A 12,573-nucleotide genomic window follows, 5' to 3' on the forward strand; every position below is an offset into this window, starting at 1 on the left:
GGCTCTGCGGGTGGAGGTAGGTGCTGGAGGCTCCATTATTCTCTATGTGGAGTGCGGTTCTGCGGGTGGAGGTCGGTGCTGGAGGCTCCATTATTCTCTATGTGGAGTGCGGCTCTGCGGGTGGAGGTCGGTGCTGGAGGCTCCATTATTCTCTATGTGGAGTGTGGCTCTGCGGGTGGAGGTCGGTGCCGGAGGCTCCATTATTCTCTATGTGGAGTGCGGCTCTGCGGGTGGAGGTCGGTGCCGGAGGCACCATTATTCTCTATGTGGAGTGCGGCTCTGCGGGTGGAGGTCGGTGCCGGAGGCTCCATTATTCTCTATGTGGAGTGCGGCTCTGCGGGTGGAGGTCGGTGCTGGAGGCTCCATTATTCTCTATGTGGAGTGCGGCTCTGCAGGTGGAGGGATGTGGAGATTCCCCATTCCTGGCGCATTAATCATAGAAATATATTGCACAGGGGATATCGCAGCCAATTCCCACAAGAAGATTCCTGGAAACATCGGCTCGTGTTCTTCTCATTCAGGTCTCTACAATATCGGATCCTCTCAGTGAAGATCTTCTATAGAAGAGAATTAACCTAATTTAAACATCAAGGACGGATATGGACAGAGACAAGATGGCGGAGAGGATATTACACCTCACCCTAGAGATCCTCTTCCGGCTTACTGGAGAGGTGAGAGATTCTGATGACGTCACATTACATCATTCTTATCTATGGGAATAACAGCTGGACAGAACTGGAGAGGTGAGGACTCTGGAAATGTCTGTAGTGAGATTTATTAATGTATCTCCATAACCAGGATTACACTGTAGTAAAGAAGACCTCTAGTGAGCGCTGTCAGGACCCTGTGTCTGAGGGATGGGGAAGACCTCTGAGCACAATCATGGGGCCTCCACCTCACCCCCTGATACATGAGGACATCAATGACCAGAAGATCCTAGAACTCACCTACAAGATGATTGAGCTGCTGACTGGAGAGGTGACACTGCTGGGAATGCTGGGACATTATACAGTAATGCTATGAAGGGATCGGAGGGATGACGGTATCATTGTATGTGTCAGGTTCCTATAAGATGTCAGGATGTCGCTGTCTATTTCTCCATGGAGGAGTGGGAGTATTTAGAAGGACACAAAGATCTGTACAAGGACGTCATGATGGAGGTTCCTCAGCCCCTCACATCACCAGGTAATAGACAGGACTAAATACACACGGCCTATAATTGTATGTAAAGAATGAATTCAGTCCCTGTATGTGTTTCCTCCAGTTCCATCCAGTAAGAGGACAACACCAGAGATATGTCCCCGTCCTCTTCTTCCACAGGACTGTAAACAAGAAGATCCCAATGTTCCTCAGGATCATCAGGTAGATGGAGAGAAGGTGTCATGAGATCTCCTCTATGATGTGTAGACGGCTGTGAAGATCTTGTGCTCCATCTTGTTTTATCCACCAGTATTATATGTTTTATACTTGTGTAATGAGAACGCTGGAGATGGCAGGATTAGAGCTGATCATAGATGTGACTTCTCCATCTGTGTCTTTTACAATATTTGTTTCAGGGTGAAGATCTGACTCATCTTAATACTACAGAGACATATGTGAGGGGTGATGAGTGGTGTAAAGAGGAGATTCCTACATATGACTGCCCAGGTAAGTAGTGACCACTAAAGGTGGAGAAATCACAGATTCTTCTCAGTCACCGGCTGTGGCTGCTTTATCGGTGGTGTAGTCCGGCTGTATCACAATCGTGTGATCACCATTTTGCCTCTAGACCACAACATTCTCTTCCATTTGGATATGTTAAAATTACTTTGTGAAATTGTGAAATCCTTTTCAATAGAACTTACAACCTGAAGGATTCACCTACCCCCTTGAATTAGAAGATGCTGACTCTTACCTGCCCAGATCTGTAAACTACAAATGCAAATGACGCTGTACGTAGAATGTGCTGACAAGATAGAAAATCACTTGAAGGAAAATATTATAATGGGCCTGTAAGAGAAAGTAGAGGTTAATGATGCTGTTGGCTTCCTAGATTCCTGATATCTTATTGGATGAATCTAACTTCTCTCCCTTCTGTGTTGTGAATTCTGTTGGCAAGCTCCCTCCTGTGGTCATGAATGGTACTTCGGCTGGTTCTGTCCTTGGGCTTCCTCTGGTGGATGTGAGTGGGGCTGCGGCTTCTGAGTTTCCGTCTACAGGTGACGAGGTTAAGTCGTTAGGTGCTGCTCTATTTAACTCCACCTAGTGCTTTGCTCCTGGCCTCCAGTCAATGTTCCAGTATTGGTCTTGCTCTCTTCTGGATCGTTATTGTGGCCTGACTTCCCTGCATAAGCTAAGTTCTGCTTGTGTTTCATTTGTTGCTATTTTTTCTGTCCAGCTTGCTATTTTGGTTTGTTCTTGCTTGCTGGAAGCTCTGGGACGCAGAGGGAGCACCTCCGTACCGTTAGCCGGTGCGGAGGGTCTTTTTGCGCCCTCTGCGTGGTCTTTTGTAGGTTTTTGTGCTGACTGCAAAGCTAGCTTTCCTATCCTCGGTCTACTCAGTAAGTCGGGCCTCACTTTGCTAAAATCTATTTCATCTCTGTGTTTGTATTTTCATCTTTACTCACAGTCATTATATGTGGGGGGCTGCCTTTTCCTTTGGGGAATTTTCTCTGAGGCAAGGTAGGCTTATTTTTCCTATCTTCAGGGCTAGCTAGTTTCTTAGGCTGTGACGAGGCGCATAGGGAGCGTCAGGAGCGCTCCACGGCTATTTCTAGTGTGGTGTGATAGGATTAGGAATTGCGGTCAGCAGAGTTCCCACGTCTCAGAGCTCGTCCCATGTTATTAGAAACTATCAGGTCATTTTGTGTGCTCTTAACCACCAGGTCCATTGTTGTCCTAACCACCAGGTCATAACACTTCTGTGCTGCTGAATGTGATCATATGGTCCCTACAAGACCAGGTCCAGTCTTTCTGGTCAACTTTGCTTTTATGATCAACAACATTAAATGTGCAGTGAGGGCCAAGTGTGCATTCTGTACAATAACAGATATTTTCCTCCAGCATACTACGTGCTGGGAGGGCAAAATTACAGATGTGGGCACCCACAGTGTGGGTGGGAGGGTGCCCACCATATCTCTACCTGTAGAGCTGTCACCGGCATATGTACTGAGAAGGCTTGGGATGATGTCACAGTCAGGTGATCATCACGTGCTCTGGTTTGCACGTTATGGACCGGGCCAATTTTTTCCAATTCTGACCACTGTCCCTTTATGAGGTTATAACTCTGGAACGCTTCAACGGATCCCAGTGATTCTGACATTGTTTTCTCGTGACATATTGTACTTCGTGATAGTGGTAAAATTTCTTTGATATTACCTGCGTTTATTTGTGAAAAAAAACGTAAATTTGGTGAAAATTTTGAAAATTTCGCAATTTTCCAACTTTGAATTTTTATGCATTTAAATCACAGAGATATGTCACACAAAATACTTAATAAGTAACATTTCTCACATGTCTACTTTACATCAGCACAATTTTGGAACAAAAATTTTTTTTTTTGTTAGGGAGTTATAAGGGTTAAAAGTTGATCAGCAATTTCTAATTTTTCCAACACCATTTTATTTTAGGAACCACATCACATTTGAAGTCATTTTGAGGGGTCTATATGATAGAAAATACCCATGTGTGACACCATTCTAAAAACTGCACCCCTCAAGGTGCTCAAAACCACATTCAAGAAGTTTATTAACCCTTCAGGTGTTTCACAGGAATTTTTGGAATGTTTAAATAAAAATTAATTTTTGTGAAATAAAGTTAAATGTTATCTTTTCGCCCCCAATTTTTTATTTGCCCAATGGTAAGAAAAGAAATTGGACCACAAAAGTTGTCCTATTTGTTCTGAGTACGCTGATACCCCATATGTTGGGGTAAACTCCTGTGTGGGCGTACGGGAGAGCTCGGAAGGGAAGGAGCACTGTTTTACTTTTACAACGCAGAATTGGCTGGAATAGAGATCGGACGCCATGTCGCGTTTGGAGAGCCCCTGATGTGCCTAAACAGTGGAAACCCCCCAATTATAACTGAAACCCTAATCCAAACACACCCCTAACCCTAATCCCAACGGTAACCCTAACCATACCTCTAACCCAGACACACCCCTAACCCTAATCCCAACCCTATTCCCAACCGTAAATGTAATCCAAACCCTAACTTTAGCCCCAACCCTAACTGTAGACCTAGCCCTAACCCTAACCCTAGCCATAACCCTAATGGGAAAATGGAAATAAATACATTTTTTTTTCCCCTAACTAAGGGGGTGATGAAGGGGGGTTTGATTACTTTTATAGCGGGTTTTTTTAGCAGATTTTTATGATTGGCAGCCTTCACACACTGAAAGACGCTTTTTATTGCCATGTGAGGTCTTGTTTTTTTGCGGGACGAGTTGACGTTTTTATTGGTAACCTTTTCGGGCATGTGAAATTTTTTGATCGCTTTTTATTCTGATTTTTGTGAGGCAGAATGACCAAAAACCAGCTATTCACGAATTTCTTTTGGGGGAGGCGTTTATACCGTTCCGTGTTTGGTAAAATTGATAAAGCAGTTTTATTCTTCGGGTCAGTACTATTACAGCGATACCTCATTTATATCATGTTTTTATGTTTTGGCGCTTTTATACGATAAAAATTATTTTATAGAAAAAATAATTATGTTTGCATCGCTTTATTCTGAGGACTATAACTTTTTTATTTTGCTGATGATGCTGTATGGCGGCTCGTTTTTGTGGGAGAAGATGATGCTTTCAGCGGTACCATGGTTATTTATATCTGTCTTTTTGATCGCGTGTTATTCCACTTTTTGTTCGGCGGTGTGATAATAAAGCGTTGTTTTTTGCCTCTTTTTTTCTTACGGTGTTTACTGAAGGTGTGAACTAGTGGGACAGTTTTATAGGTTGGGTCGTTACGGACACGGCGATACTAAATATGTGTACTTTTATTGTTTTTTATTTAGATAAATAAATGTATTTAAGGGAAATATATATATACAGTGGGGCAAAAAAGTATTTAGTCAGTCAGCAATAGTGCAAGTTCCACCACTTAAAAAGATGAGAGGCGTCTGTAATTTACATCATAGGTAGACCTCAACTATGGGAGACAAACTGAGAAAAAAAATCCAGAAAATCACATTGTCTGGTTTTTTATCATTTTTTTCATATTATGGTGGAAAATAAGTATTTGGTCAGAAACAAAATTTCATCTCAATACTTTGTAATATATCCTTTGTTGGCAATGACAGAGGTCAAACGTTTTCTGTAAGTCTTCACAAGGTTGCCACACACTGTTGTTGGTATGTTGGCCCATTCCTCCATGCAGATCTGCTCTAGAGCAGTGATGTTTTTGGCTTTTCGCTTGGCAACACGGACTTTCAACTCCCTCCAAAGGTTTTCTTTAGGGTTGAGATCTGGAGACTGGCTAGGCCACTCCAGGACCTTGAAATGCTTCTTACGAAGCCACTTCTTCGTTGCCCTGGCGGTGTGCTTTGGATCATTGTCATGTTGAAAGACCCAGCCACGTTTCATCTTCAATGCCCTTGCTGATGGAAGGAGGTTTGCACTCAAAATCTCACGATACATGGCCCCATTCATTCTTTAAAGTACCCGGATCAGTCGTCCTGGCCCCTTTGCAGAGAAACAGCCCCAAAGCATGATGTTTCCACCACCATGCTTTACAGTAGGTATGGTGTTTGATGGATGCAACTCAGTATTCTTTTTCCTCCAAACACGACAAGTTGTGTTTCTACCAAACAGTTCCAGTTTGTTTTCATCAGACCATAGGACATTCTCCCAAAACTCCTCTGGATCATCCAAATGCTCTCTAGCAAACTTCAGATGGGCCCGGACATGTACTGGCTTAAGCAGTGGGACACGTCTGGCACTGCAGGATCTGAGTCCATGGTGGCGTAGTGTGTTACTTATGGTAGGCCTAGTTACATTGGTCCCAGCTCTCTGCAGTTCATTCACTAGGTCCCCCCGCGTGGTTCTGGGATTTTTGCTCACTGTTCTTGTGATCATTCTGACCCCACGGGGTGGGATTTTGCGTGGAGCCCCAGATCGAGGGAGATTATCAGTGGTCTTGTATGTCTTCCATTTTCTAATTATTGCTCCCACTGTTGATTTCTTCACTCCAAGCTGGTTGGCTATTGCAGATTCAGTCTTCCCAGCCTGGTGCAGGGCTACAATTTTGTTTCTGGTGTCCTTTGACAGCTCTTTGGTCTTCACCATAGTGGAGTTTGGAGTCAGACTGTTTGAGGGTGTGCACAGGTGTCTTTTTATACTGATAACAAGTTTAAACAGGTGCCATTACTACAGGTAATGAGTGGAGGAAAGAGGAGACTCTTAAAGAAGAAGTTACACATCTGTGAGAGCCAGAAATCTTGATTGTTTGTTTCTGACCAAATACTTATTTTCCACCATAATATGCAAAAAAAATGATAAAAAAACAGACAATGTGATTTTCTGGATTTTTTTTTTCTCAGTTTGTCTCCCATAGTTGAGGTCTACCTATGATGTAAATTACAGACGCCTCTCATCTTTTTAAGTGGTGGAACTTGCACTATTGCTGACTGACTAAATACTTTTTTGCCCCATTGTGTGTGTATATATATATATATATATATATATATATATATATATATATATATATATATATATATATATATATATATTACAGGTCCTTCTCAAAAAATTAGCATATAGTGTTAAATTTCATTATTTACCATAATGTAATGATTACAATTAAACTTTCATATGTTATAGATTCATTATCCACCAACTGAAATTTGTCAGGTCTTTTATTGTTATAATACTGATGATTTTGGCATACAACTCCTGATAACCCAAAAAACCTGTCTCAATAAATTAGCATATTTCACCCATCCAATCAAATAAAAGTGTTTTTTAATAACAAACAAAAAAACCATCAAATAATAATGTTCAGTTATGCACTCAATACTTGGTCGGGAATCCTTTGGCAGAAATGACTGCTTCAATGCGGCGTGGCATGGAGGCAATCAGCCTGTGACACTGCTGAGATGTTATGGAGGCCCAGGATGCTTCAATAGCGGCCTTAAGCTCATCCAGAGTGTTGGGTCTTGCGTGTCTCAACTTTCTCTTCACAATATCCCACAGATTATCTATGGGGTTCAGGTCAGGGGAGTTGGCAGGCCAATTGAGCACAGTAATACCATGGTCAGTAAACCATTTACCAGTGGTTTTGGCACTGTGAGCAGGTGCCAGGTCGTGCTGAAAAATGAAATCTTCATCTCCATAAAGCATTTCAGCCGATGGAAGCATGAAGTGCTCCAAAATCTCCTGATAGCTAGCTGCATTGACCCTGCCCTTGATGAAACACAGTGGACCAACACCAGCAGCTGACATGGCACCCCACACCATCACTGACTGTGGGTACTTGACACTGGACTTCAGGCATTTTGGCATTTCCTTCTCCCCAGTCTTCCTCCAGACTCTGGCACCTTGATTTCCGAATGACATGCAAAATTTGCTTTCATCAGAAAAAAGTACTTGGGACCACTTAGCAACAGTCCAGTACTGCTTCTCTGTAGCCCAGGTCAGGCGCCTCTGCCGCTGTTTATGGTTCAAAAGTGGCTTTACCTGGGGAATGCGGCACCTGTAGCCCATTTCCTGCACACGCCTGTGCACGGTGGCTCTGGATGTTTCCACACCAGACTCAGTCCACTGCTTCCTCAGGTTCCCCAAGGTCTGGAATCGGTCCTTCTCCACAATCTTCCTCAGGGTCCGGTCTCCTCTTCTCGTTGTACAGCGTTTTCTGCCACATTGTTTCCTTCCAACAGACTTACCATTGAGGTGCCTTGATACAGCACTCTGGGAACAGCCTATTTGTTGAGAAATTTCTTTCTGGGTCTTACCCTCTTGCTTGAGGGTGTCAATGATGGCCTTCTTGACATCTGTCAGGTCGCTAGTCTTACCCATGATGGGGGTTTTGAGTAATGAACCAGGCAGGGAGTTTATAAAAGCCTCAGGTATCTTTTGCATGTGTTTAGAGTTAATTAGTTGATTCAGAAGATTAGGGTAATAGGTCGTTTAGAGAACCTTTTCTTAATATGCTAATTTATTGAGACAGGTTTGTTGGGTTATCAGGAGTTGTATGCCAAAATCATCAGTATTAAAACAATAAAAGACCTGACAAATTTCAGTTGGTGGATAATGAATCTATAATATATGAAAGTTTAATTGTAATCATTACATTATGGTAAATAATGAAATTTAACACTATATGCTAATTTTTTTAGAAGGACCTGTATATATATATATATTATATATATATTTTTTTTTTTCATTATTTAGGAGTTTGTTTTTTTTTTTTAATTTTTTACTTTGTCCCAGGGGGAGAGATCACAGATCGCTGATCTGACAGTTTGTACAGCACTCTGTCAGATCACTGATCTGTCTGAGAGCTATGCAGGCTTACCAAGCGCCTGCTCTGAGCGCCCTCCTTGCAGGACCCGGATGCCGCGGCCATCTTGGATCCGGGCCTGCTACAGGGAGGGAGGTAAGGAGACCCTCGCAGCAACGCGATCACATCGTGTTGCTGCGGGGGTCTCAGGGAAGCCCGCAGGGCGCCCCCTCCCATGCTTCCATATACCGCCGGAACACCGCGATCATGTTTGATCACGGTGTGCCGGGGGTCAATGTGCCGGGGCGGTCCGTGACCGCTCCTGGCACATAGCTCCGGATGTCAGCTGCGATAGGCAGCTGACACTCGGCCGCGCTCCCCCCGTGAGCGCAGCCGATCGCCCTGGACGTACTATTCCATCCATGGGAATTTAGGCCCACCCCACATGGACGGAATAGTACGTCCAATGACAGAAAGGGGTTAAATAGCTTGAGGTGAGAGTCAGTGTGGGTTGTGGTTTTTGGAGAGATCAAGTCTCCAAATGGCAGCTCCAGGTAGAGCTGCATACACCTGGTGGTCTGAGGAGGCAGATAACATACGACAAAGTCCACTTGTCTGAGGTATCTTTTTTTGGTTTACTGTTATGCTAGAAGGCTCTGTTTATTTTGCTAAACCCTGCTATGGTCTATGTTGTCCAGACCAAACCAGCAGGTGATCTACTACAAGAAATGTTCCTGTGTCTATCTTGGGAAGCAGCTGAGTGTGTCTTCCCCTCTCAGTGGTTTGGGCACACAGCAACGCTCAGAAGCAAGGTGGAAATTTCACTTTGTTGGTGGACTGGTTTATGGAAGGCATGTTGCTTTTCAATAGCTGTTTTCCACTGACTGGGGACTTGTTTTTTTGTGAAATGAATAGAAGTTTTTATTGGTATTATGTTTGTCTACATAATATTTCTTTGTGGCTTTTTATTCCATATTTGGGAGGCAGAATGAACAAACAATTTAACACCACGCTCTACTGCTTCATCCTATTGATTTTCTATACAGACAGTTTAAGTAAAAATGTTAAATGAAATTCAAAGATATTTTATTCAAAAATAATAATTGTTTTATATCTTGGCAGATGACTATACCAGGAGATCAGAGGGACAACTTATATCTTCAATTTTTAAATCAGATAATCTTGAGATCCCACAGGATGCAATTGACGTGAATACCATTACTCCAGATATAGCATCATCCCCTCACAGCAAAGATCTGTTATCTGATCTTTTGAAACAGGTCCTGTCTCCTGATTCATTACCGACTACTAAGGAAAATCAAAGTCACAAAATAATCATTAAAAATGTAAATACTCCTAAATCAAAGAAGCCATGTTCATATTCAGAATATAGAAACCAGTTTCCCATTGACAAGTCTTTTCTTAAACATCCAAAAATTCACTCAGCAGAGAAAAGATTTTCTTGTTCCAAGTGTGTGAAATGTTTTAAGCTCAAGTCACATCTTGTTGGACACCAAAGAAGCCACACAAAGGAGAAGCCTTTTTCTTGTTCAGAATGTGGAAAATGTTTTGCAGAGCAATCAGATTTGGTTAGCCACCAGAGAACTCACATGGGGAAGAAGCCATTTTCATGTTCAGAATGTGGGAAATGTTTTACACTGAAATCAGACTTAGTTAAGCACCAGAGAACCCACACCGGGGAGAAGCCTTTTTTATGTCCAGAATGTGGGAAATGTTTTAACCAGAAATCGGCTTTGGTTACCCACCAGAGAACCCACACCGGGGAGAAGCCTTTTTCCTGTCCAGAATGTGGGAAATGTTTTAATCAGAAATCGGCTTTGGTTACCCACCAGAGAACCCACACAGGGGAGAAGCCTTTTTCCTGTTCAGAATGTGGGAAATGTTTTAATCAGAAATCAGATTTGGTTAGGCACCAGAGAACCCACTCAGGGGAGAAGCCTTTTTCCTGTCCAGAATGTGGGAAATGTTTTAACCAGAAGTCAGCTTTGGTTAACCACCAGAGAACCCACACAGGGGAGAAGCCTTTTTCCTGTCCAGAATGTGGGAAATGTTTTAACCAGAAATTCAATGTTGTTATACACCAAAGAAGTCACATAGGGAAGAAGCCTTTTTCGTCTTCATAATGTATTTCTTAAAGGGGATGTCCATTACTAGGACAACCTCTTGTCATTCCTCATGTTTAGCCTATTTCAAATAAAAAAAATACTCACTTTCTGTGTCAGCACTGTTCCAGTGGTCTTGGCACTCATGTTGGCGAGGCTCATGTGAGGTTGTTGCAATACACAAGCACTGCACCCAATCAGCGCTGGCTTCTCTGTTCCTATCTTTGGATGTATTGAACATTAACAGGAAGCCAAGGCTGCAGCTGCTCTCTTAATTGGGCTCCTTTCAGACATCAGGTTTTTGCCATGAGACAAGATCCATTGAATTTTTTTTAAAACGGATCCAGTGCAAAATGTGAAAAACTGATGTGACGGATCCGTTTTTTTTTTTTTGCTGGATCCGATTTTGTTTTTTTTAAATTTATTTAAACCAGGTATAGGGTTTGGATTTTCTTTTACAAGAGAGAAAGAGAGAGAGATTCTAGAATGGAAAATCCATGATTTGTGTAAAAAAAAAAAAAAACTGGATACGGTCGCCGGATTCATTCGTTTCACCTCACATTTCATACGTTTTTCGCCGGATCAGTCGCTGTGCGGTTTTCTGCCGGACAGAAAAAATGTTCCTCTGGATGTTTTCTCTGGCCGCCGGAAAACTAATTTTGGACGGATCTGGCAAAAAAAGGATAAAACATTAGGCCATCAAGGTGCAATCCGGCGCTAATACAACTGTCTGAGAAAACAACGGATCCGTTTTTGGAAAAAATAGCGGATTATGCCTGATGTGTGAAAGTAGCCTTACTCTTATTGCTTGATATGTCCAAAAGTGGAGACAGTGAACCAAATTTAAGAAGGCATTTGCTTTCGAAACACGTTTGGTATTCTATTAGTCTAAATACATTTTTCCTACAGGTTTCAACCAAGAAGGAAAAAATACTTTTGTATATGACTAAATTTTAATTTTGAAAAAATAAAGAATTCATCATTTTAAACATGTCTTGAAATTATGGAGTAGAAGCTGGATAAATCTTTTCCTTTCCAGTGAGAAGGGTTTGTCCAAGAAGTGGACATCCCCTTTAAACATCAGAAATCCCACACAGAGAGAAACCATTATCATACCTAGAGTGTGAAAAATAAATTACTGGAAAATCTTATTTTGTTGATCATCAAAAATAACTCCGACTGGGAGACACAACATATGTTTTTGTACAATTTGTCAGTAACAGATAGTTGTGTAATTACTAGGGATGACACCTGGAAAAGGCTCAAGCTGCCTGCCATGTGGGTAGTGTTTAAGTGGACAGACAGAGACTTGAGGAGAACTAAAAGCATCTGGAATCCAGAGAGCAGCGCAGTAGGGAAGGTTTCCAACACCACCTGGCTACGGGAATTCTGAACCGCTTCCAGGCTGCCCGGATCTCTAATACCACTTGTTACCTGTGCTCCAGACTGCACCTACAATTAAAGGTAAAGAAACTACAATCCCTGTGTCCTCCAATTATTCTTGCACCCCAACATCCACAACCCCTCATAGACTGTTCTGGTAGCCCTGGGGCCCCTCTCCACCTGTGGGGAGTCAAACCATCTCAGCTGCAACACCAGCAGTCCCCTTAAGCATCGTTGGCCATCTCTAGCTGAACATCACAGGTGGAGTCACGAATAATCCCCTACAAACATTTCCCTCATCCCTTTTATTGCGTGCCCAGGACCCCGGACCGGGTCACTGCTGCCGTGACCACCCTTTTAAGAGCCGTCCAACCCGGTTCCAAGTACCCTATGGCCCTAGCGGGTGTTGCACTAGTGCTACTCTAGCAGCAAAAAAGAGGAAGATTCAGCAGGAAGAGGGTTCCGACCAAGAGATTGAGGAGAAGAGGTACTACTTTTCCGTAGTGAACATGGAGGAACTCCTCACGGCAGTGAGAAGAACCATGGAAGTAGAAGACGAAAGGCCAGCATGTACAGTACAAGAGGAAATGTTCTGAGGCTTCCAATGAAGAAAGAAGCTGTTTTTCCCAATACACAAGAATATCCAGGAGCTGGTG

The 12,573-nt window shown here is 42.8% G+C and overlaps 1 protein-coding gene across 1 annotated transcript; it reads left to right on the forward strand.

Annotated features, from left to right (window-relative positions):
* The first annotated feature begins 807 nt into the window (after positions 1–807).
* LOC138663685 (oocyte zinc finger protein XlCOF22-like) lies at positions 808–12,275 on the forward strand. The gene is made up of 5 exons (XM_069749980.1): positions 808–978; positions 1,062–1,185; positions 1,265–1,362; positions 1,557–1,647; positions 9,534–12,275. The coding sequence occupies exons 1-5, from the start codon at positions 883–885 to the stop codon at positions 10,553–10,555; spliced, it is 1,431 nt and encodes a 476-aa protein (XP_069606081.1). The 5' UTR covers positions 808–882; the 3' UTR covers positions 10,556–12,275.
* The last annotated feature ends 298 nt before the right edge of the window (positions 12,276–12,573 follow it).

The sequence above is a fragment of the Ranitomeya imitator genome, chromosome 2 (genome assembly GCF_032444005.1).
Source record: "Ranitomeya imitator isolate aRanImi1 chromosome 2, aRanImi1.pri, whole genome shotgun sequence".
NCBI lineage: Eukaryota > Metazoa > Chordata > Amphibia > Anura > Dendrobatidae > Ranitomeya > Ranitomeya imitator.

Excerpts from the sequence above, each read along its gene's own strand:
- LOC138663685 (XM_069749980.1), top strand. The coding sequence starts at position 883 with ATGGGGCCTCCACCTCACCCCCTGATACATGAGGACATCAATGACCAG. Across the intron at positions 1,186-1,264 it reads TCAGCCCCTCACATCACCAG|TTCCATCCAGTAAGAGGACA; the intron begins GTAATAGACAGG and ends TGTTTCCTCCAG. Across the intron at positions 1,648-9,533 it reads TCCTACATATGACTGCCCAG|ATGACTATACCAGGAGATCA; the intron begins GTAAGTAGTGAC and ends ATATCTTGGCAG.